This window comes from Marmota marmota, unplaced genomic scaffold (genome assembly GCF_001458135.2).
Source record: "Marmota marmota marmota unplaced genomic scaffold, marMar, whole genome shotgun sequence".
Classification (NCBI taxonomy): domain Eukaryota; kingdom Metazoa; phylum Chordata; class Mammalia; order Rodentia; family Sciuridae; genus Marmota; species Marmota marmota.
In genome coordinates, this window is record NW_026000142.1 from 22,567,171 (window position 1) to 22,589,681 (window position 22,511).

A 22,511-nucleotide genomic window follows, 5' to 3' on the forward strand; every position below is an offset into this window, starting at 1 on the left:
GCACTGTTCTGTTTGGGAAGTACTTATGTAAGAAAGCAAATCCTCTACATGTTGTAAGGAAATTACATGGAGGAAGTTTTGCTCAACCCTAGGCCAGCTGGGATAGATAGCCCTTCAAGAGATTTTACTAAGTCCAGCTCCTCTAGACAAAAGTGGTTCTCAACTCTCCAGCACTAGCACCGTCCATCTTGTTCTTCAACGTCTGGCATTTGTTTACGGTGGTCAGGAGCCAGTGTACTCTGTCAATCACCAGAAATTGGTGATTCTATATCTCAAAGTTATACCACTAGAAATAAAAGTTATTCAGAAAATCAAAGTAAAGGCTTTCTTTTGTTTGGAGAATGACAGAAAGCTTAGACCTGGGGGGTGATTCGAAATATTTCAGGCTGACAAGTATCACAGGTGGGGCTACAGATCTGAGTCTATGTCAACATTTGTGCAGCAAAGAGAATGATTGTCCTGCACCCATTGTCTAAGAGAAGTGACAAGCAAAACATTTTCTTTAGAAGCTTCAAGTCAATGCTGATGCACTGCATTTCCCAAGTTGGAATGCCCACATCTGGTGGCCACAGCTAAGAATCCTCTATAGCCAACCCAGTGAAAGACATTGCTTCTAAAATGTTTACAGAAAAAAAAATAGCCTAAAAGACCCAAAGTTAAACATTTTCCCTAATTATTTTCATAGTATTATTTGAAATACTTCAAGGACTTAGCATCTTTTGGTGGCATCACAAGTCTTCTGCTGATCTTCTAGGACAGGTCTGGGACAAACCGACTCATAGGAAGAATTGATCTAGCATCTGTTGTGTGTTTGTTTATTTGTGGTGCTGGGGATCAAACCCAGGGTCTCATGCATGCTAGGCAAGCACTCTCTTACTGAGCCACATCCCAAGGCCCGTCTGTTGTGTCTTAATCTTCAAAGAACATCTTGATTTTTCTTCAACAACAAGCTTAAGGCATCCAGTGATTCTGAAGCACACTGATTATGTGGATTTTTTGGAGGGCTGGTTTACTTGGACAGATTCCAGCTGAAATAATCATTAAAATCATGTGCGTTCAGTCAACAAATTTTATTGAGCATCAACTTTATGCTAGACACTATTCCAGGGAAGGGATATATATAGAGAAACAGTAAACCAAGTCCTTGCCTTCATTCAGCTTAAATTCTAGATGGAGATACATAATATAGTCTCAAGTAGCGTAAGGATTTACAAAACACGTAAGTTAGAGAAAAGGTCAACAGTGATAGCAAGCCGTGGTGAGGGGAGGTGGTGGCATTTTAGATAAGGTAGTTGAGGAAAAGCTCTTTGAGAGGTTGGCATTTACACAGGGACCTGAAAGAAGGGAAGGATCAAGAGAGAAGACTATTGGGGTGGGAGAATGACTTCTGCCAAGACCCCAAAGAAGAAGGGTTTTTGGTGAGCTTGAAGAATAGCAAGAAGCACGTGTAGCTAGAGCCAGGTGACAAAGGAAGACAGGTAGAAATAAAGTTAAAGCCATGGCCCTGATCAGACAATCAACAGTCACCAGGGACCTGCCCGCTGAGGACATAGGATGTCACAGGTAATTGGTGGCACAGAAAATTATAATGAGCAGTCTCTACTTCTTGGAAGTTTTACAAAAACTCTCCCTCAGAGTCCCTCAAGTGTGAGCCAGGAATAACTGTGCAGGCCACTGAAAGTCCTTTGAAAATGTGCATAGAGCCCTCGAGGAGTTTTAAGCAGAGCTACAATTTAAGCTACACCTTAAACTAAGGAAGCTCAAAAGCCAGGCTTTTCTCTTGTCACTTTTGAAAATCCTTCCTAAGCAGAACTAGTTCCAATCCTTCCTAAGCAGAACTAGTTCCAATTTTATTGAGCATCAACTTTGTGCTAGACACTATTCCAGGGAGATATATATATATATAGAACAGTAAATGAGATCTTCTAGTCTGCAAGACAGGAGGATGGGCCTCTTTGTTGTGAATTTAATGGAAATCCTTTTCCTCTGTCCAAAAATGTGACATAAAGGTTTTTTGTCATGAAAGCTTCCCTACCCCAAACTATCTAAGCTGATAGAAAAGGAATCAAATGACAGTTGCAGATAACCTAGTACCCCAGTGTTTCATGAATTTCTTCTTTCCAAATATTATTTCCTTTTTTGGCTAAAGGAAATAATTCAAAAAATTATTTTGAGTTGGACTCTCCTGAAAATTCAAAAAATACACCATGAGTATTTCTCTATATTTAAAATAACTTGCAGAATATCTGCCTCTTACAGGAGAAAAATTAGTAACACATTTGTATTTTTGCCCCCAAATGCATAAACTTATATAATTTCTAGGTCATATTTGAGTTCAATTTGTTATTGTATTTAAGCACCTATTGATGGAAAAAGTGATGTCTTGTTATTTCCTCTGCTTTTTATTTTTAGCCCGATTGAAAGATAAATATAGTGTGTACAGCTTGTTTTTAGATTCAGATCAACAATAAGTAGTTAAAATTCCTTATTTTTAAATTTAATAATGGTGTTTTCCAGGGGGAACAAAAATGTTTCATGTGTGACTCCCGATTTCCCTATGACCCATATTCCCAGCCTAACAGTCACACCATTGAGAATGTAATCACAAGTTTTGAACCAGACAGAGGAAAGAAATGGTGGCAATCTGAGAATGGTATGATCAAATTTCTTTTCAGTTTTTCATTTCTTCATATTTTAATAAGGCACCTTCCTCTTTGCCTGCTTTTTTACAATAGCACTGCAAGATGTGATCCACCAACAATGTGAGCCAAACTTATTTTCCTTTTAAGAAAGAATATTTTCCTTTAGAGAAACCGAAATGTATTTTCAGCACCTACCTCAGAATATTTCACTCTTCCCATATGGGGGAGGAAACTATCTTTGTATCCTTTTGTTCTTTATAAAAAAATTAAAAAGTTTATGAAGTGTTGGTGAATTAACCCTAATCTAAAACACACTGATGTGAACTGAATGAATAATGCCAGGGGATGTTTGGGAATTAACACCAGGTACTTTTTCCTTTTTTAATCCATGAAGAGAGAGATAAAGAACATTTTGCTCCTTACAACGAGCTAAAGCTTTTAATTTAAAATTGAAAAGATAATTGGCTACTAACTTTAAGTTCTTTCCTCCCTGAAGTGACGTCCTCCTCTGCTTGTGACAATGGTGCTATGGAGCCCCACACTGGCCATGACCATCTGTTGGTCTGAAGGTCTGACAGGCCCACTCTAAGTGTGAACCTGATGAGGGATCCCTCTTGTCCCACCCATCCCTGGGCCTTATCTTCATGACCTAACTCCATTCCGTGCATGAAGACCTCCCCAAGGGGCAGCCTCCTCACTCGCAGCAGCCCCTCTTCAACATGGGTGTGGAGCCCTCTCAGTTTCCCTTAGCAACAAAATCATTCCACTCACCACATCTCTAGGTTGCACTTTGGGTTCTAATATTTCTATTCTCTTCATATTTCTAAATATATTTCTTTTAGAGGATCCTAGACCATTAGAGAACAGCATGGGAATCATCATATTATATAAGATAGTTTGGGGCAAGCATAACATGAGGCAGTTTTTCTATGCCATCTGCTTGACAAAGGCATGACTGGTGTCTACTAAATGCCATTTCATTTTGGATCCCAGTTATCGTTGAGCATTGGACTCTCCTGAATGAATAGAATGTTGTTTTTACTGCAGTCCCGTCTTCACTGATGAATGGTTGCCATTTTTGCTTAACAGCTGTTCTGACCCACACGTCCAGCATTTGTTCCACTTGTCCTCACAAAGAGAATGTCACTCTGTCAGAGCCGAATACACAATGAGGGTTCTCAACCAAGCGTTTTCAAAGAGAGGAAAGTAGATCTCTTCCTAGAAAGCATTGGAGCCTTTGACACAAAACCCAGAATACGGCTGAACTCTCAGCAGCAAACTCTTCCCCCCTGTTCAGCCTAGGGTCTAAGCTGGACACCAGCTCACTGTGTCAGACCACTGTTGTCTAGAGCTGCACCATGCAGTCTGCTAGCCCCTAGCTACAGGAGGCTGCTGAGCACTTAAAACATGGCCAATCCAAGCTGAGTTGTGCTACAAATGAAAAAACACCTCAGATTTCTAAAACATCATTTAGAAAATGTCTAACAAAGCATTTCAATTTTAAAATATTGATTATAGGCTGAAATGATAATATTGTGGCTATATTGGTTTAAGTATGTTATTAAAAATAAATTTAACTGGTTCACTTTCTGTTTTCAAAGTAGTTACTAGAAAAAAAATTATTCATGTCCTCCTCATGAGTCATTTTGAATAAGACTCATGTTCTGCTTCTGTTGGACAGTGCTGCTCTCAAGAGCTCTGGGCTTCCATCAGGTCCAGGTCAAGGTGGATGCTCCATTTGCATGTTAGAGATGGATCACAGCTAACTAGATCCATGCAAAGTCCTGGCTAGGACTTTTGTCATCTCCTCAGTCACAGAGGAGCCCACAGGTCCCCCACTTCAAGGGGAATGTTCCAAGCTATGTTTTATGATAAATGAGTAAATTCTAGTTCAAATGAGTTAGCAACTGTTGGAAGAAACGGGTGTGTTGATTTTCATCATGCTCCAGCTTGCTAGCTCCTGTTTATGTGTAGTCTAGATCTAAGCCTAAGGAAATGAACTCTCTCTTCTCACCCCATGGGAAAGGGCCTGAAACTCCCTCGGGGGCATGTGATGCTGCCACACAGTGGCTGCTTATGTTGCCACCAAAACATGCCTGCATGCCTGCAGAGACCAGGATATATCTATGCTATTCTCACATAGATTTCCTGGGCCTGGAGTGGCCCAGCAGCATGTCCAGACTGGCAAAGAGCGTTGACTACCTGCCTGTGATGTCAAAGGTATCTTACTATAAGCAAGCCAAAATAAGGGGTTAACATGATAAGCCGGGATTTCTCAAAAGCATTGATTTTTTTTTTCTTTCTGGATTTTTCTTTAGGCCTTGATCACGTCAGCATCAGATTGGACCTAGAGGCGATATTTCAGTTCAGCCACCTTATACTGACCTTTAAGGTACAGAGGGACAGGCTGGCTGTCCCCTTTACCTGTCCCTTTTACCTGTCCCATAATCTGAACTTTCACTTTTTTACAGAGAACAAAAGCAGAATAGGTCTAGCCTCAACTTTTGTCACTTGGGTTTTGTTCTTCAGTAAAATTTTAAAAATTGTTTATTAATTAATGAGTAAATGGTTAAATTTTTTTTTCTAAAATCTTAGAAGACAAGAAAGAGGCAAACTTCAGGTAATAGGTGATAAGAACCATAAGAATTAGAAACATAATTCATAGGAGAAAAGGACAGGAACTGAGGATTATTTGGGGGAAAGATGGAAAGATTGTGATCAACAGAAGAAGAAAAATTAGACTCTTTACTAAGGTTGGTCAGATGCCAGAGCAAATCATTGTGCTAGAGTCTTTCATAATCACTCATCAAAATTTTAACTTTGATTTCAGGCCTGGTACTAGTTTTGATAATAAAGAATGAGTGTAAAATAAAAAACAAACAAAAATGATTATTGGTCTTTGCCCCCAGAGAACTTACCATCTATTGATGAATACAAGCATATAAATAGGAAGTTGTAATACAAAGTACAGAAATAGAGGCATGATTAGAATGCAAGGAAACTTAGCTGAAGAGGCTAAATCTGCTCTGGGGAATCAGAATCAACTTCACAGATGAGTTTTGAAGGATGTAAAAGAGTTTGCCTGAGGAAAAATATTCTAGGTTAAGGGAATCAAAGTGAATTGCTGTTAAATATTAATGGCATTAGCTTTTCAACTTACATGCCATCTTCCTTCAATTACTAGTTCACATAGTCATAAATATTTTCAAAATGCAATTAGATTCTGAGGACAAAGTATTTATTCACAAATTCTTCCCTACTTACTGGAATGAGATCTAGGTGGGTTTACTATATAGTAGATTTAAAAGATACATATAAAGTTGGAAAAAAATGGAATTACAAAATAAGAATGGCTGGGAGCAGTGGCACACACCTGCAATCCCAGTGGCTTGGGAGGCGGAGGCAGGAGGATTGCCAGCCTTCAGCAACAGGGAGGCACTAAGCAATTCAGTGAGACCCTGTCTCTAAATAAAATACAAAAAAAGGGCCGGGGATGTGCTCCTGAGTTCAATCCCTGGTACCCCCCCCCCCCAAAAAAAAAAAGAATGTTCAATGTGAAGTAGGTAATAAAATCTGCCTCTGTGACAATTACAACTTTTACTTATTTTCATAGACTTTTCGGCCTGCTGCAATGTTAGTGGAACGATCCACAGACTACGGACACTCCTGGAAAGTGCTCAGATATTTTGCAAAAGACTGTGCTGCCTCCTTTCCTGATGTCACATCTGGCCAGGCCCAGGGAGTGGGAGACCTTGTTTGTGACTCCAAATATTCAGATATTGAACCCTCAACTGGTGGCGAGGTAAAATTTCCTTCCTTTTCAAAACTTTCAAAAATGTGATTGACTCAAATTTTAGAAGAAATTTATATTACTTACTGAAATATAACTTGAGCTGTTTGTTTTTTAAACATGAAAGTGTCTATATTGAAATGATTCCTGAATAAGAAATTATAAATACATTAGAAATAATCCTTCATAAGAATGCCCAGCTAAAGGGTAAACAGGGCTAAAATCTAAACTGGGCCCTATGGCCCTGGTCACCTGTTTCTAACCCTTGCAAAGGAGTCACAGGCCAGCAGCATCTCTGGGTTCACCATCCCATTCCCATGCTCTTCAAACCACCACCCAGTGGAACCTCCAGGAACATCCCTCTAAGCAAAGCTGGTGACTGGCAGGGGGTCAGGGTGGGAGTGGGGTTGGAGGTACTATTTCATCAGGGAGGTAAGAAAGAATTGGTGGCAGGTGATAGTTTCAGAACTCTTTGCCAGCCCAAATTGATGGTGGCTTGCTGAATTGTCTACCACTCCACCCCAACCCAGCTTGGACCCCTCTTCACCAATAGCATCATTCCTTCTGTCTGTAGGGATACCTGTGATGAAGAGCCAGGAAGGACTGGTTCACCCCTGGCATTCATATTTGTTCTTGGTACTTTTATTTATATTCTAACCCAAGTGATAATTTATATCCTACATCAGCTAAGTCTACTTGCGAGATCAAAAACTCTTTCGAAGAAAATTAGACAATTAGGTTTTGGGGTTACATGCTATACATTTATCTACATTTGTTTTTACAGGTTGTTTTAAAAGTTTTGGATCCCAGCTTTGAAATAGAAAACCCTTACAGCCCCTACATCCAGGGTATGAATTGTTTTGTATGTTTCCTGCTTCTCTTTAAATTTTGTGCCAGGACTATTCCTTGTAACAGCATCTCCATAGCATGCTAAGGGAATGTTAGTCAAGGCGGGCGCCTTGAACTAATGCAACTTAAATGCATATTTATATATTGTTTCATTTTCACTCTCTAGATCTTGTAACATTAACAAACCTGAGGATAAACTTTACCAAACTCCATACACTTGGGGATACTTTTCTGGGAAGGAAGCAAAATGATTCCCTTGATAAATACTACTATGCTCTGTATGAAATGGTTCTTCGGGGAAGCTGTTTTTGCAATGGCCATGCCAGTGAATGTGGTCCTTCACAGAAAGAGCGGGGCGACACTTTCAGCTCCCCAGGAATGGTGAGTCATTAATCCAAAGAAAAGTTGGCTCTTCTTCCTGTCCCTTGCTGTCCTGATGCTGAATGCACTCCAGACCTCTACATGGAGATCAACAAATCCTACTGCCAGTTTTCTGTTGGAGCAGGAAACTGTCATTCGACCTTGTCCAACAGGCCATCTGGGGGCCTTTCTTCTAGCCAGAGTTTCTTGTGAATTATGCCACCTATGAATTTCATTTTACTAATGAGCAGATTTTATAATTTATGATTTCAAGATGGCCAATCTTGACCTCCTTTTGTTATTTTTCAGGAAATGGAGATTTAATAGGGCTAAACCAGAATTTCACATTCATTCTCTTGCAAAAAATTATTGAAGGTCTGTTGATGTGAGATACTGTACTCAAAGCTAAACTGTTTCAGAAAATATCTGATGTTATAAAAATGTTCAATCCTAGTAATATTCTTTTACTCTGAATAACAATATCTTAATACTGAAGATTGCCCTCATTCTTGGAACTAGTCTTAAAGGTTGGTGTAATAGAACTGTTTTTTTTTTGTTGTTGTTGTTGTTTGTTTGTTTATTTTTATATCTTTATTTTATTTATTTATATGTGGTGCTGAGGATCAAACCCAGTGCCTCACGCATGCTAGGTGAGCGCTCTACCACTGAGCCACAACCCCAACCCCAATAGAACTGTTTTTGTTTCATTTTGTTGTGATGCTGAAGAATGAACCCAGTACCTTGCATGTGCCAGGCAAGCACGCTACCACTGAGCCATATCCCCAGCCCACTAACTGTGTTTCTGTGCAAAGTCCCAGGGGTGTGCCTATTAAATAAATTTAGACCATTTACTAGGCATAAATCTCAGGCTTACTGTCTAGGCCATTGTATCTTCCCACCCAACAACTTCTATGTTTCACCAAAATAGAGCAACACTCTGAACGTTGGTCATTTAGAGAAAAACCAAGAGAATCACATGTCTTACAGTTTCCCTTTTTAACTCCCTATTTCCCCTTATGGTTCTAAACACCCAATAAACACCCCTCCCTCAACACTCCCATGTCCATTCTGTCTCTCATTTTACTGAGGTTGTAATGTTTGGCGCTGAAATAGAATTCAGGGGAAAAATGTATTTAAATGTTCACTGAACTTTTGAAAATTTTTAAAGTTTAAAAGCTAGTTAAGCAGGCAATTGAAGATAGTTGAGGTTGTTATTGTCACTAACACGTGGAAAAAGAAGAGTCAGAGAGGGCCCATGGCCAGATCTTTCATTTTTCACTTAAAGAACCCCAGGGCTTTTCAGAGAAAAGGCATATTTTAACACTGTTTATTGCACATGCAGGTTCACGGTCGGTGCGTCTGTCAGCACAACACAGATGGCCCAAACTGTGAGAGGTGCAAGGACTTCTTCCAGGATGCTCCATGGAGACCAGCCATAGGCTCTCAGGACAATGCATGCAGATGTAGGTGAAAAAAATCCTCATATGGATTGAATGTATTCTGTATTCCCAGTTTTAGAGAATACATAGTTCATTCACTGGGGCTGCAGGTTGCAGAGGTGATGAGGCTGTGGCTCCCAGCTCTAATTGTGTGACATCTTAATCCCTCCAGTTATGTCACATAGAAGAACCACCAAATTCTGCAACTGTTACTACAATAATTTTTTTGATAAAATTATATGTGTTTTGTGTGGCACATTTTCAGAGGCTAGGCAGAGTCTTGTGATGTTAAAATAACTAAAGGCAATGCACAGAGAGCTCGACCATCTTCCTGAATGATCATGCGGTCCCTAAACAGGACCTTAAGCCACATATAGGATGATGGGAGAAAGGAGATCCAGAATTGAAATTGACAGGCTACTATATAAAATATAATATAAATTATTATTAATAAAATGTGGGAGACCAACCTCGCACATGACTGAGTTAACTCCCCTGCTGGGCGATGTGGTGTCAGGCACCCATGCTGCTAGACTGCCCCCTCTTCTAGGGTTCGAGTGACTGTCTTCGTGCCCGGGCATGTCTTCCTACAGCCCCATGGGTGGAGCTATGCTCACCTGTTCCTTTGTAATGTAACCCCTTGCCCTGTTTAAGATAGAATGTTCCATGGAAGTGCCTTGTGTGTGTATCCTTCTCTTACTGTGCTCTTGGGTGTGGCCTACCTAGAAGTCACTCAACCTGCCCACAGTGGACATCATGAAGATAGACTCAGCCCCCTGAAACCTGACCCCTTGCCTCATTTGAATAGCTTCTCCTCAATAAAAGGGGTCAGCCTGTGCTCGCTCCTGCGCTCTCTCTCTCTCTCTCTCTCTCTCCCTCTCTCTTCCTGCAGACCCTTAAGGTCAGAAGAGCTGTCCCAGCGACCCCAAAGAAAAAGGTATTTGTGTCTCTTGTGTGGTTATTTTGCCGCTCCCTGATTAGCCCAGTTCAACTGGAGTGACCCCTGAGCCTTTTAGTCATGAACAGAAACCCGCCAATAAAATATTCAGGTTGATAAGATGTTGTTTTTGTTGCTGGCAACATGTTTGCTACTTCTGAATTTTGATGAACTTCTAAACAATCTTGTTATTTATTTTCTTTTCCCAGATTTAGAAAAATAGGACTTGAGGAAGAGAAAGGAAGTCCCTTAGAAGACCTCTAGTAAAGAAGCCCTTTCCGCCACAGTCACAGTACACAACCAAACATGGGCCAAATTTAGGCTGTTTATAGAGAAAAACCCAAGAGATATTACCATGAAGACAAACAAATTCCTCTAAACAGACTGGCTGGCCCTCTAATTCTCTGGCTGAGCCCCAGATGAGATTTCATATGACCTGCAACCTTTCCTGCAGCTTTTCTGTCCCTACAGAGGGGCATAATCTGAACAGGGCTCAGCTCCATCTTATTTGAGAATCCGAGTATATATAGAACGCTTCAGGCGAAAAATTCAAATTTACAGAGCATAAGTAGGTAAAAGCGTTCTCTATGAAACTACACATATTGCACTCTGTGGCTTCTAGGTCACTTAAAAGATTTATTTTGTTTGCATCATTTTTAAAAAACTACATATTAAACATTGAAGGAACACATTTTATAGAAAGTACCGGAGCAGAAACAGAGGGGTGAGGGATCCTTGGAAAGCAGCGGTTTGGGCCCTTTGTACCTTTGCTGCGTCTAGAAAGAGGTGCGAGTGGCTGTGGCCAGGAAGAGAGGTGCAGGACCGGAGTGTGGAACAGGGCTTGGTTCCTCCTGAGATGTTGGCGAATCTCTCAGGCACTAAGGCAATCTCCTCCTTTCTCAGCATGTAGCTGTAATGGCCACTCTGACCTCTGTCATTTCGATCTGGCCACGTACCTGGCGAGTGGCGGCCTCAGCGGGGGAGTGTGCGAGGACTGCCAGCACCACACGGAGGGCCAGCACTGCGACCGCTGCAGACCCCTGTTCTACAAGGACCCCCTCAAAGCCATCTCAGATCCTGATGCATGCCTGCGTGAGTCCCCAACCCCAACCCTGCCCCACCCTTTCCACTCATCCAAGGAAGTTCTGATTTGGCTTCACTGGGGCTGCCAGTCCCCACTCTGCTTAATGGGTCTCCAAACAACCCTATTTGGGAAGGCGGGGGCGAGGCGTGCATAAGCGCTTCAGCTTTAAGAGCTTTTCTTTCTCCAAACAAGTTGAGCCAACTAATCCAGGTGGGTCTTGAAGGTCTTGAAGCAGGACCTGATTCTATCAGGGAATCAGGAAACAATTCTGAATTCAACCAGGAGGGGCAGATGGCTTCCCAAGATCCCTTCAGGTGTCTTGAGAATCATGGAATTAGCTTCACTTAGGGAAGTAGCTAATGAGGTGACTTGCCTAAAACATTTGACTGGCTTGAGACAATTCAATTTTGCTGTTTAGATGAATAAGGTAAGGTATTGCCTTGCTTCATAAAATAATTTAAAAAAAGAAGAACAGGACGGAAACTTTTAAAATCTCTTATCTTTCATCTCAACTATTTTATGAGAAATAATTCAAGCACATACAAACTAATAGACAATAATATACCCACCACCAACTTTATTAAAACCTAAACTCATCTTATTGCCCACCAGGACTTTCTTTAATAAAACATAACAGGCACCATCCAGGTCCCAGGTGCACCCCATTCCTTCACCCTCCTTCCTAGGAGTAAGCTGTCTCATATACTAAGTATTTATCATTATCATTCTTGTTTTATGCTTTCATGTGTGTTTTTATCCACAAACAACGTAGGTTGGCACATTTTCAAATTTTTGATAACAATGATTTTAGATAATAATATTATGCCATAAATAACCTTCAGAAACTTGAATATTTCATTCAACATTATACTTTTAAGATATGTCCATATCAAGTAGCCCTTCTTTCATTTTAATTTCTGTATTGAATTACATCCTATGACAAAGTGTATTTGTCCCATTTTCCTTCTGATTCTACAATAAGCATTTCTGTATTTGTGACTTAGTATACACATGCAAGGACTATCCCTAAGCAACACAACTGAGAGTGGGATTTCTGGCCCATGGGGTATGCACCTCTTCAAATTGATTAGATAATACAGAATCGTCCTGTGCCAATTGCCACTCACACCAATAGTGTAAAAACCTCCTGTGGCTCTATATCCTTGCCAGCACTCAAATTTTGTTAATCTTGGTTTTGTCACACTTTTATTTAGTAAATGAAGTGTTAACTCAACGTGGTTTTAATTTGTATTTCTCTGCAGGACTGAAATTAAAATGAGGTAAGCAAAGCACTATTTCCCAAAATGTATGTAGCATTCACTGTCAGGGTCATGTAAGTGCATACTTGTCTTCTTAAATTTTATACCCTAGGCACTTTGCTTGCCTCACTGTAGTCCCATCATTACTGTATGTTATAGCCCAGATAAATACTCCAAACTGACTTAACCATACCCTGTGTGAGTAACTGGGTCTGAGATCTTATTTATAAACTAAGAAGTTAGTCTGCTTCCCACCTCCCCCCCTCCATGTTTGCTGGTGGAAGACATGACAGTCTTGGGCCAAAGGAAAAAAAAACTTTATTATTCATGCCAAGCAAGCAATAAGCTCAGTGGCTGAGCACTTGCCTCACATGTGTGAGGCACTGGGTTTGATCTTTAGCACCACATAAAAATGTAACAAATAAAATAAAGGCATTCTGTCCAACTACTACTACCAAAAAAAAAAAATCATTGTGTTGGCTTGGGTTCCCATGTACCCAAGACCCAAGTCCCAAGGATACCAAATGGATACTGCACACACTTAGTGAGCTTATGCCACAGACAAGGAATATTGAACTTGGAGGATTTGTTGCTTTTATAACAAGTGAAAGCAAGCTTGCTCTTTGACCAGAGGCAGATGTTACCTTATCTTTCAAATTCCTTGCTGCAAACACAACCCTAAGAAATTCCTGGGTAAAGAGGAAGCAGGGCCTTGCATTGTTAGCGTATTAGCAGAAACCTTCAGGATGTCCAAGACCCATGGAGAACTGCCTTTCCTTGAACCCAGAAAACATGCTTCTTAGACTGTATCATCAATGTAAAGTAAAAGCAAGGAAGGTTGCTTCAAATTTAAATTAATCATAATAAAATGAATTCTTAAATAAAAGTAATTCGGTAGCCACCTAACTACAGTCAATGTCCTAGATTTCAAACTAGAAATGACCAAATATATCACAATATAAAAAAGTATCAATAAAGGGGTTTTGTTTAGATTACTCAGTAGGCACTAATACAAAATTTAACTTACATGACCTGTTCAAAATTGACATGACATGTAAGTTCAAAACTTACATGACATGTTCAAAATTCCAAGAAAATGTTTTTAGAGCATGTTCGTAAATGTCCAGAATCTTTGATATATCTCTCTCCCCTGCTATACACACACACACACACACACACACACACACCACTCACACACACACATGCACATACCCCCACACACCATTCACAACTTTTATTAAGGTTTTAGAAATTATATATTTAGAAAAGAAGAAGCTGGATCTGATGGTGCACACTTGTAATCCCAGCAGCTCAGAAGCCTGAGGCAGAAAAATCGCAAATTCAAAGCCAGCTTCAGCAACTTAGCCAGACTCTGCCTCAAAATAAAAAATAAAAAGAACTGGGGGATGTAGATCAGTGATAAAGCACCTCTGGGTTCAATCCTTTGTACAAAAAAAAAAAAAAAAAAGAAAGATGGAATTGCTCTTCTGGGTAGAATCAGGAAAATAACAGTGTTTCAAAACAGATATTATAGTAATCTAGAAAGATATTTGGAAATAGTAAACCAAATATTTTAAACACATTAATAAAAGTCTTATTCCTTAAGAACTACTTAGTATTAACTTGGTGGTTCCTTTGTGTAAGGAGGGGGCAAGTAACAAAAACTAGTACCCCAATATGAATTAAGTCATTCTTTGTAAACAAGGAGTTTTTCCAGAGAAGGCAGATGAGGAGCTTGTAACAAACTTCCTTCATGTTTGTCCCCAGTTTCTCCCAGTTCACCCAAACATGTGCTTATTGTATGTACACAGATGATGTGGACTGAGAAGATTGATTAGCACTCTCTTACAGATTTTCTCTAAATTGTCCTTGCTTGAACCTAAATATTTACATAAGTAGATTCCAGGCATAAGAGTTGATTAATTTTAAATCTTCTAGTACTAAGACAGTTAAATGCAATATACAATTGTGCTCTATTGTGTAATATGAAATGAATTGCATTCTGCCATCATGTATGACAAATTAGAATAAATAAATAATTTAATAAATTTTTAAAAAAAGAATCCATTAAGAACCAGTCATCCATCCAGGCCAAGGTGACCTAGAGTTACCATGGCAGTGGGGACCTGACAGTCTGATGTCATCCAGTCTGATGTCAATTCAAAGTCAAGTGGTAAAGTGGGTGGGACTCTGTGGAAACTTCTCTGGGATCCCCAATAAAGTAAAGTGCAGGAAAGGCACACTGTCTCTCTCCTCTCTGAGAGGACCCATTTTCTCCCTTTAGAGTGTCCCTTTTCCATGTCTATCTCTTCAATAAACTTAAACCTGTTACTCTGAGGAAACAAAGAAAAATCAGAGACTTGGTAATGAAAGGTAAGGTAATAAAAGTTTGCGAGAATCAAATTCTGACATGACTAGGTTTTATTGGACTTCTGAAGGCTGGGACATGGATTGTTTCAAAGTTAAGTCACTGTCCACTCACCCTGCCCCTAAAGGTACTTTCGTGCATAATTAAATTACACTCTAGAACTCAGTGCTGACTCTTCCGAGTATTTCCCAAAAGAAGTTGAGTTTTTGTCCTTTTGACCACTTCTAAAACGGTCCTTCTAGTCCTTCCTTTTTGGAAGCAACTGGCTTTAATTAAAAGAAAATTGTGACACTTTTGTCTCCAAATTAAACAGATCCCAATTTTGTTTTTCCACAGTAAGATTTTATCACCAGTCACAATCCTATAACAAACAATCAAAACTTGAAAGAATCTGTCAGACATCTCCGAGTTTGCTTCAATGACAGAAAACAACTGGTTTGACTGGATTTTTTCCCATTGAACTCAGTCTTTACACCTGAGGGCTTTCTTTTTGTCAGTCCAAAGCAAACATATATAAAAGTGAGTGAGGTTTTTCTTTAAAATAAGATGTTCATTTTTTACATTTATTGCATTCTTTAAAAGTAGAATTCCTTGGAAACACGCAGACACAAAGCAACAAGAGACAACAGTATGAACGATTACCTACCAATACATTCATCTTCTAAACCAAGGCCACTGGTGCTACTTCAGCACATATCTGGACACCTCCAATAATGAGACATCACTGCTCTCTGGGGTAGATTAGGTAGCCCTAACTATTAGAGAGCTCTTCCTTATCTTCAAAGTCTACATTTTGTAACCTCTCCCCTCTAGTCCTTATTCTGTCCCCTGGAATTATTCATACTATCAGCATCCCTTTTCATGACACTCCTTCCTTGAATTATTCAAATTTCTGTTTAAAATAATAATAATAATAATAATAATAATAATAATAATAATAATAAGAAGAAGAAGAAGAAGAAGAAGTAGTGTTAGTAATGGTGGTGCCAGGCATAGTGGTGCACGCCTGTGATCCCAGCAACTTGGGAGGCTAAAGCACGAGGATGGCAAGTTCCAGGCCAACCTCAGCAACTTAGCAAAACTCTGTCTTAAAAACAAACAAACAAAAACAGCCAGGGCAGGGGAATGGGGATGTAATTTAGTGTCCCCAGAACCAATCAACAAGTGCCAAAAATAAAAATCAAATTTTAAAAATGCTGCTTGTGTTGTATAGCGTCTGTTTGCCCCGTTTTCCAGAATCTCCTCATCCAAGATTGGCTTCATCAACAGATTTCCAAAATGAAATCAGGGACATGACTACAGCTTACTATTCCCCCTGTTCCCTCCCTTTCTTTCCTGTAGGTGTTTCAAGAAAAACTACAAAGAATGACAGCACTTTCCTTGCAACATAGTTTTTTTATGATGGAGAAGAACAAACTTAACCGTTTCAGAGATTTGGCAGACATTTTATGTGATCTCCTCTTTTTTCTCATGTCCTTGGAATGAGATATATAGCATCACAGCATCCTACTTTAAACTTGTGTCTTGACCTTATTTTCATTTTTAGTCTTTCTTTAATCTGTTTATTGAGTTGAAAATTCACATAACATAAAATTAACCATTTTAAAATAAAAACTCACTAGCATAATGTACAACCACCAATCTACCTAGTTCCAAAACATTTTCATCAACCCAGGAAGAATTACTCCACTCTTAACATCCAGTTTTCAAAATAGCACTCATCCTCTTGTTCTCCAACTTTAGAATCATTTAAAATCTTTTAAAAATATATGCATGAAATTACTTGATATGTTTTATGGACAAAAATCTGGGAGATATTTCTGAACAGCCAATCTGCCCGTTTGTTTAATTAGGTAAACATAGTCATTTAAACAAAATAAAATAGTTCCAGCATGGGTAAAATGCTATGCTTGCTTATATTTCAGGTTTCCTACAATTTGCAATTAACTAATTAAGACAATGGATTTCTGTGTCCCCAGCTTGTGAATGTGATCCTGATGGAACCATATCTGGTGGCATTTGTGTGAGCCACCTTGATGCTGCCATGGGGACTGTGGCCGGCCAGTGCCTGTGTAAGGAGAATGTGGAAGGAGTCAACTGCGACCGGTGCAAACCCAATCACTATGGACTAAGTGCCTCTGACCCCCTGGGCTGTCAGCGTAAGTCTGGGCTGGGCCACCAGCCTGAGTGCATTTTAATCTTGATGTTATCACTGTCAGCCCAAAATTCATTTACTGCAAATACCTAACAGTCCTGTTGGCTTCTGAGTCTTTAAAAATGATACAATACCTCCCACAAATATTAGGAAGTTAGTGGATATTTCTCTGTGGTTTACTGAGTTTTTTATTAAGTACCAGCAGGGGGCGCTCGTATTTTCCTGGAACAAATGGGAAAGGCCAAGAAATTTAATGCCAAACTGCAAAACCCCAAGAAAAATGGCCTCCACTAGGACTATCTATATAAATTTATTCGTGACTTCTTAGGGAATTTTCAAGCGGTGGTTTCTTTTTATTTTTTAAATTCCTTTTTTCTTTTCTTCTCACTCCCCTCCATATATTGACTCATAAATTCTCTGACAGCGAGCGGGGAAATTAAAGAAGCAAGGAAGGGGTTGAGGAGAAATATAAAGAACCTCAGCAGTTGTCTGGGGCCAAATGCTCAGGCTCTTGACTCTAGGAGCACAGAAGTTGAGAGCTGCTTAGGGTCTCGTAGAGCTGTTGATTCCTCTGGGAAGTCTGAGTAAATAATTTCCATTTGGTCACAGCATCCTGCTCCGTATTTCGCCCATGTAAGGAACTGTGGATTATTTGCATGTTTAGAGAACAGCAGGCTGAATCTTTCTGTCATAAAATGCTCTTCTCAGGCTTCATGGCAAAATTAAATGCCATGATAATGAATTCTACAGTCAAGCCAATTTTCCATCATACCTTTCAGCATCCCGGGCCTCTCCCTGCTTTAGTGATTAATATGATGTCCTCTGAGAACTTGTGGTATGTTGGTTTGTGTGTGTGTGTGTGTGTGTGTGTAAAACAGCTTTGGAAACATAATTCGCATATATAATATTTTTTCTTTAAAGAGCACAATTCACTGGTTTTTAGTACATTCAAAGACATCAGCACATAGATTTTAGGGCACTTTCATCACCACAAGAAGACATTCCTTTTCTGGGTGTATACCCAAAAGACTGGAAAACAGAACTTGAAGAGATATTTGTTCACCCATGTCCATAGCAGCACCATTCACAATAGGCAGAAGATGAAAGTAACCTAAATGTCCATTAATGGATGGGTGGGTAAGCAAAATGTAATATGTACACACAAAGGAATATTATTCAGCCTAAAGGAAGGAAATTCTGACACATGCTGCAACACCATGAATCTTAAGGATATTGTGCTAAGTGAAATGCACCAGTTGCAAAAAGACAAAAATAGTATAATAACACATATGAGGCACCTGGAGTATTTGAATTCATAGAGACAGGAAGTAGAATGATGATTGCCAGGGGTGTGGAGGAAGAGGAATGGGAAGTCATTGCTTAATGGGTATAGAATTCCACTTTACAAGATCAAAAGAGATTGGTTTCACAACAATATGAATAGACTTGACAAAACTGAAAAATGTTAAGATGGTATATTTTGTTATATGAATTTTACCAAAAAAAAAAAAAGCCATAAATTCCTACTTCACTCTACCGTCCATGACCCCAGCACAAGGGAAGCACTTATCTATATTCTCTCACTATAGATTTGCTGGTTGTGGTTATTTCATACAAAAAGAGTCATATAGGTCTTTTGTAACTGGCTTTTTTCACTTAGCATAATGTTTTCAAGATTCATCCATGTTGTGGTATGTATCAGTTTTCTTTTTTTTGCTGAATAATATTCCGTTGTATGGATGGACCACATTTGATTTAGCCATTCATCAGTTGGTGGACTTCTGAGTTGCTTCCTCAAACACTGGTTTTTCCTGTAGGGGAAGAGTATACCTTTTGTTGGTAGCATAACTTCTTAGCCTTTACAACATAAGCATGAAGCTGGGTGTGATGGCACACACTTGTAATCCCAGTGACTCAGGAGGCTGAGACAAGAGGATTGCAAGTTCAAGGCCAGCCTCAGCAACTTAGAGAGATAAATAAAGCTGGGGATGTAGGTAGTGGGAGAGTGCCCCAAGTTCAATCCTCATTATCAAAAAACAAAACAACAAAACAACATAAGCAGGACTCAGAAATTTCTGTGGATGAAAGAGACAGAGAAGGAGGATTATAAAAACATTACAAAGCAGTAAAAAAGAAAGAGAGAGGGAAATGAGAGGTGCATCTGCAGAGAAGGAGCTGTCAATGAGAACCACAACACTTGGAAATTCCTGCCCTGTGTTGCCAGCCTGGCCAGCATCACTCAGGAAAACTGTGCCAGGACTCCAGCTTACACCTCCTCCTCCACTGCCTTGTCTCCTCCTGATTACCATCCGATAGGACTACTTAAAAACTCTGGAAGTGTCTAGAACAGGATTTCCTGTGTGGGGTTGTATGCAGTACAATAATCATACAGCCAGGCAGACAATGAATCTGACAGGGCAGGCTGCATTGTGTTTTTGTAACCATGCATCTTACTCATTGTGACTATTAAAGACATTTAAGAATGAGAATGATTATATATGTTGTGCTTTCAGCCTGCAACTGCAACCCCCTTGGGAGTCTGCCATTTGAGACTTGTGATGTAGATACAGGTCAATGCTTATGCCAGGCCTACGTCACCGGACCACACTGCGAACAGTGCACTGTATGTATTTACCTATAATTTTCGTTTACATAGTTATGCAGATTTCTACTGTCATTGCCTAGAAGAAACTTGGTCTTGTTAATTGCTTTCTTTGTTCTACTCTAGTTTAATACTCCCGGGGTATGAGTATTTACACTACAGAAATTGGTAGACACTATACATCAGCCTCCCTTACCACCAGACCTTATAGAAAGCTTTTAAACATTTACCAGCATACTACTGGATTGGACTGATGGATCCAGACGGAGAGGCCAATAATATATCCATTGTTTTCCTGAGAGTGCCCAGCAGTAGAGTAGAACACTATGCCTTTTGGCCAACCAGACCATATGGCCTTTCTTTTAGCTTATACATATAATCCCCATACCACCCTTACCACTGTCTGCCTAAAAAGATTTCAGATGAGCTCTTAAAAGAACAACAAAAAACAATCTTGAGCTTAAATATATTTTAGATTGCTATGGGAAATAAACCCTTGGGTATTTCACAGACAGCACTAAATATATGAACATGTATGTTCTAAAGTTAGTAAGATAAGATTGGTTTCACTCCATAAGAAATGTGTCATGCAACTGAGGAGTTCCAACCCCATTCTTTTCCTTGTTCTCTAATCTTGGCAGCCCACCCTGACATTTTAGAAAGAGTAAAACAAAAACTTAACCTAATAAAAGAACAGTGACCTTCATGTGTCTAAAGAAATGTCACTGATAAATAAGAAACAGATGCCCATGAGGAAAGAGTTTTGTGCTAATATTTTAAGTCATTTTACTGAAAATATAGTAGGCTGGGGCAGAGGAAGTGGGGAAAGAAGCAAGGAAGAAAATATGAAGAACAAACTGTACGTGGGGCTGGGATTGTGGCTCAGCCGTAGAGCACTCGCCTAGCATGGGTGGGACCTGGGTTTGATCCTCAGCACCACATAAAAATAAAAGGCATTGTGTTGTGTCCATCTCACCTAAAAAATAAATAAGTAAATATTTAAAAAAAGAAGAAGAAGAAGAAACCATACATAAGACAGGGCAGGTAATATAGAAGTTTTACACGAAGAGAAAGGTCAGCCTTGCCATTTCTATTGGGTATGAGCAACACCAAGCAATGTGCACAGGTGTGCAACAGGATTGCTGAAGATACAAAATCAGGTTGTCCCAGACCAAACTTGCGCTCAGTCTGATGTCATGGCAATGAATCATGGAAGCTCAGGCTCAGGCTGGATCACCTGAGAGGCCACTGGGACAGCACACCTGGCTGGAAGAAGTCTTTCACAACCACATCCTGAATGGAACAGCTCATTTCACTTCTTCTTTCTTTGGTTCCAAAACCAAACCGAAATATTAAAAGTCCTTTGCTGCATTTTATACACATTGTGTCCATGTTTGGTGTTTGAAATCAAAATTTTAAGTATAACTGGGTGTACGATTTTTACTGAGATAACAAGAAAAATAATAGAAATACTTAAGACCATTCCAAACAAGAGTTTCATAGCTACTAAAATCTAAATTTTATTTGAGCATGCTAAATTGAAATTGGAGGGACAAGTATTTTTCTGAGAATTTCGTACTAAATGTTATCAGGCTTTAAGAAAAAATAAAAGCTGTTTATATCTCATCAGCTGTTTATATTGCATAAAGGGCAAGATGTTGCAATGTTGAGAAAGCCTTGCATCAGAGTTGACTCTCACATGGGTTCATGGTATGCCAAGATGACTGACTTATAAATGGTTGTCTCTACTGAACTAAGATCTTCATAAAATATCTTAAAATCTGTTTGATTGATTTTTCTATCCCAAAATATTTCAGTGCACTATAAGTAAAACCCCCATGGATTGTCGTGGTAAGGGAACCTACTGGCTTTAGTTAAAGAGTTGCAAATAAGATGGCAGAAGACTGTCTTAGACCTTAAATGACCCTGCCTGAGCAAAACTTGGTGCTGTTAGAGGAATTGTTGGCTCCTGTTGTGTTTCCACTTGAAGCCATACGTAAATAACTCTTCTGTCCCCTTTAGTTGAGTGCTACAGATGGGAGAGATGTGTCCGTGGAGATCCTTGTCCAGGCAAGGAAGGCTCCTGTGCAGTGAGTCAGTCTGTGTGGCTGTTGGACTTGTGACTGTTGCGTTGTAGTGATTTCAGTGTCGCGCTTCAGAGCAGCAAATATCTTCACAGCTGAAATCAACTGAGCCCTTTCTCTGTGTAGGTTGGCTACTGGGGACTAGGGGATCAACGCCCTGGATGTTCTCCCTGTGACTGTGATATTGGAGGTGCTTATTCCAACATGTAAGTCAGTAAAATGAAGTTTTGCAGCAACATTCCCTGCCTCCACGTGAAAGCACATTCTATTCTGATAAGCTCACGGTCATAGGCAAAGGGTTTTATTTCATGACAAGCAAAGGGTGTTGAAAAGCAAGGAACTCGAAACATTCCCGAAGCCCAGGTATAGCGATAAACAAGGGTGAGAGAAACAATCTTCTGCCTGGCTGTGCCCCAGAGGATGGGGTGGGTCAGGGGAAATGTGTGACTCACCTGCTGGAAACACCAACTCTGTGCCACCTGTAAAGAGGGGTCCTAATGCTCACCTTTGCCCAGTTTTTGGAGCAGAACCAGGGAGCCACCGAGGAAAGAAGCAGCTGTCTGGGTTCCCTGGATCCGAATTCTCTTTTCCAGATGAGGCAGGTGGAACCCACAACCTCTCAACAAGCTCCCTCAGACTCAGGGGGCCCTTGGTTCAGCACCCCCCATCTGTACTTCACCCTCAGCCCCTCCGCAGTCCTCCACATGGGTTTTTCCCTTCAGGTGCTCACCCAAGGATGGACAGTGTGAATGCCGCCCACACATCACTGGCCGCAGCTGCAATGAACCTGCCCCAGGCTACTTCTTTGCCCCTTTGAATTTCTATCTCTATGAGGCAGAGGAAGCCACACCACTCCAAGGACTCGCGCCTTTGGTGAGTATCTCCTTGACTCTCCCCACAGACTTCACTCAATGGCATGTCAGTAAATACATACAACACACT

At 40.1% G+C, this 22,511-nt stretch overlaps 1 protein-coding gene across 2 annotated transcripts in view; it reads left to right on the top strand.

Moving 5' to 3' along the window:
• Lamb4 (laminin subunit beta 4) overlaps positions 1-22,511 on the top strand; it is a 101,575-nt gene that overhangs the window by 14,509 nt on the left and 64,555 nt on the right. For both annotated transcript variants that reach the window (XM_048786097.1, XM_048786098.1), the window contains 11 exons: positions 2,518-2,653; positions 4,961-5,034; positions 6,256-6,444; positions 7,217-7,280; positions 7,448-7,662; positions 8,984-9,104; positions 10,921-11,109; positions 16,708-16,887; positions 19,397-19,506; positions 21,696-21,775; positions 22,292-22,442. In XM_048786097.1, the coding sequence (XP_048642054.1) occupies positions 2,518-2,653; positions 4,961-5,034; positions 6,256-6,444; positions 7,217-7,280; positions 7,448-7,662; positions 8,984-9,104; positions 10,921-11,109; positions 16,708-16,887; positions 19,397-19,506; positions 21,696-21,775; positions 22,292-22,442 (1,509 nt within the window). The remainder of the gene's footprint in view (positions 1-2,517; positions 2,654-4,960; positions 5,035-6,255; positions 6,445-7,216; positions 7,281-7,447; positions 7,663-8,983; positions 9,105-10,920; positions 11,110-16,707; positions 16,888-19,396; positions 19,507-21,695; positions 21,776-22,291; positions 22,443-22,511) is intronic.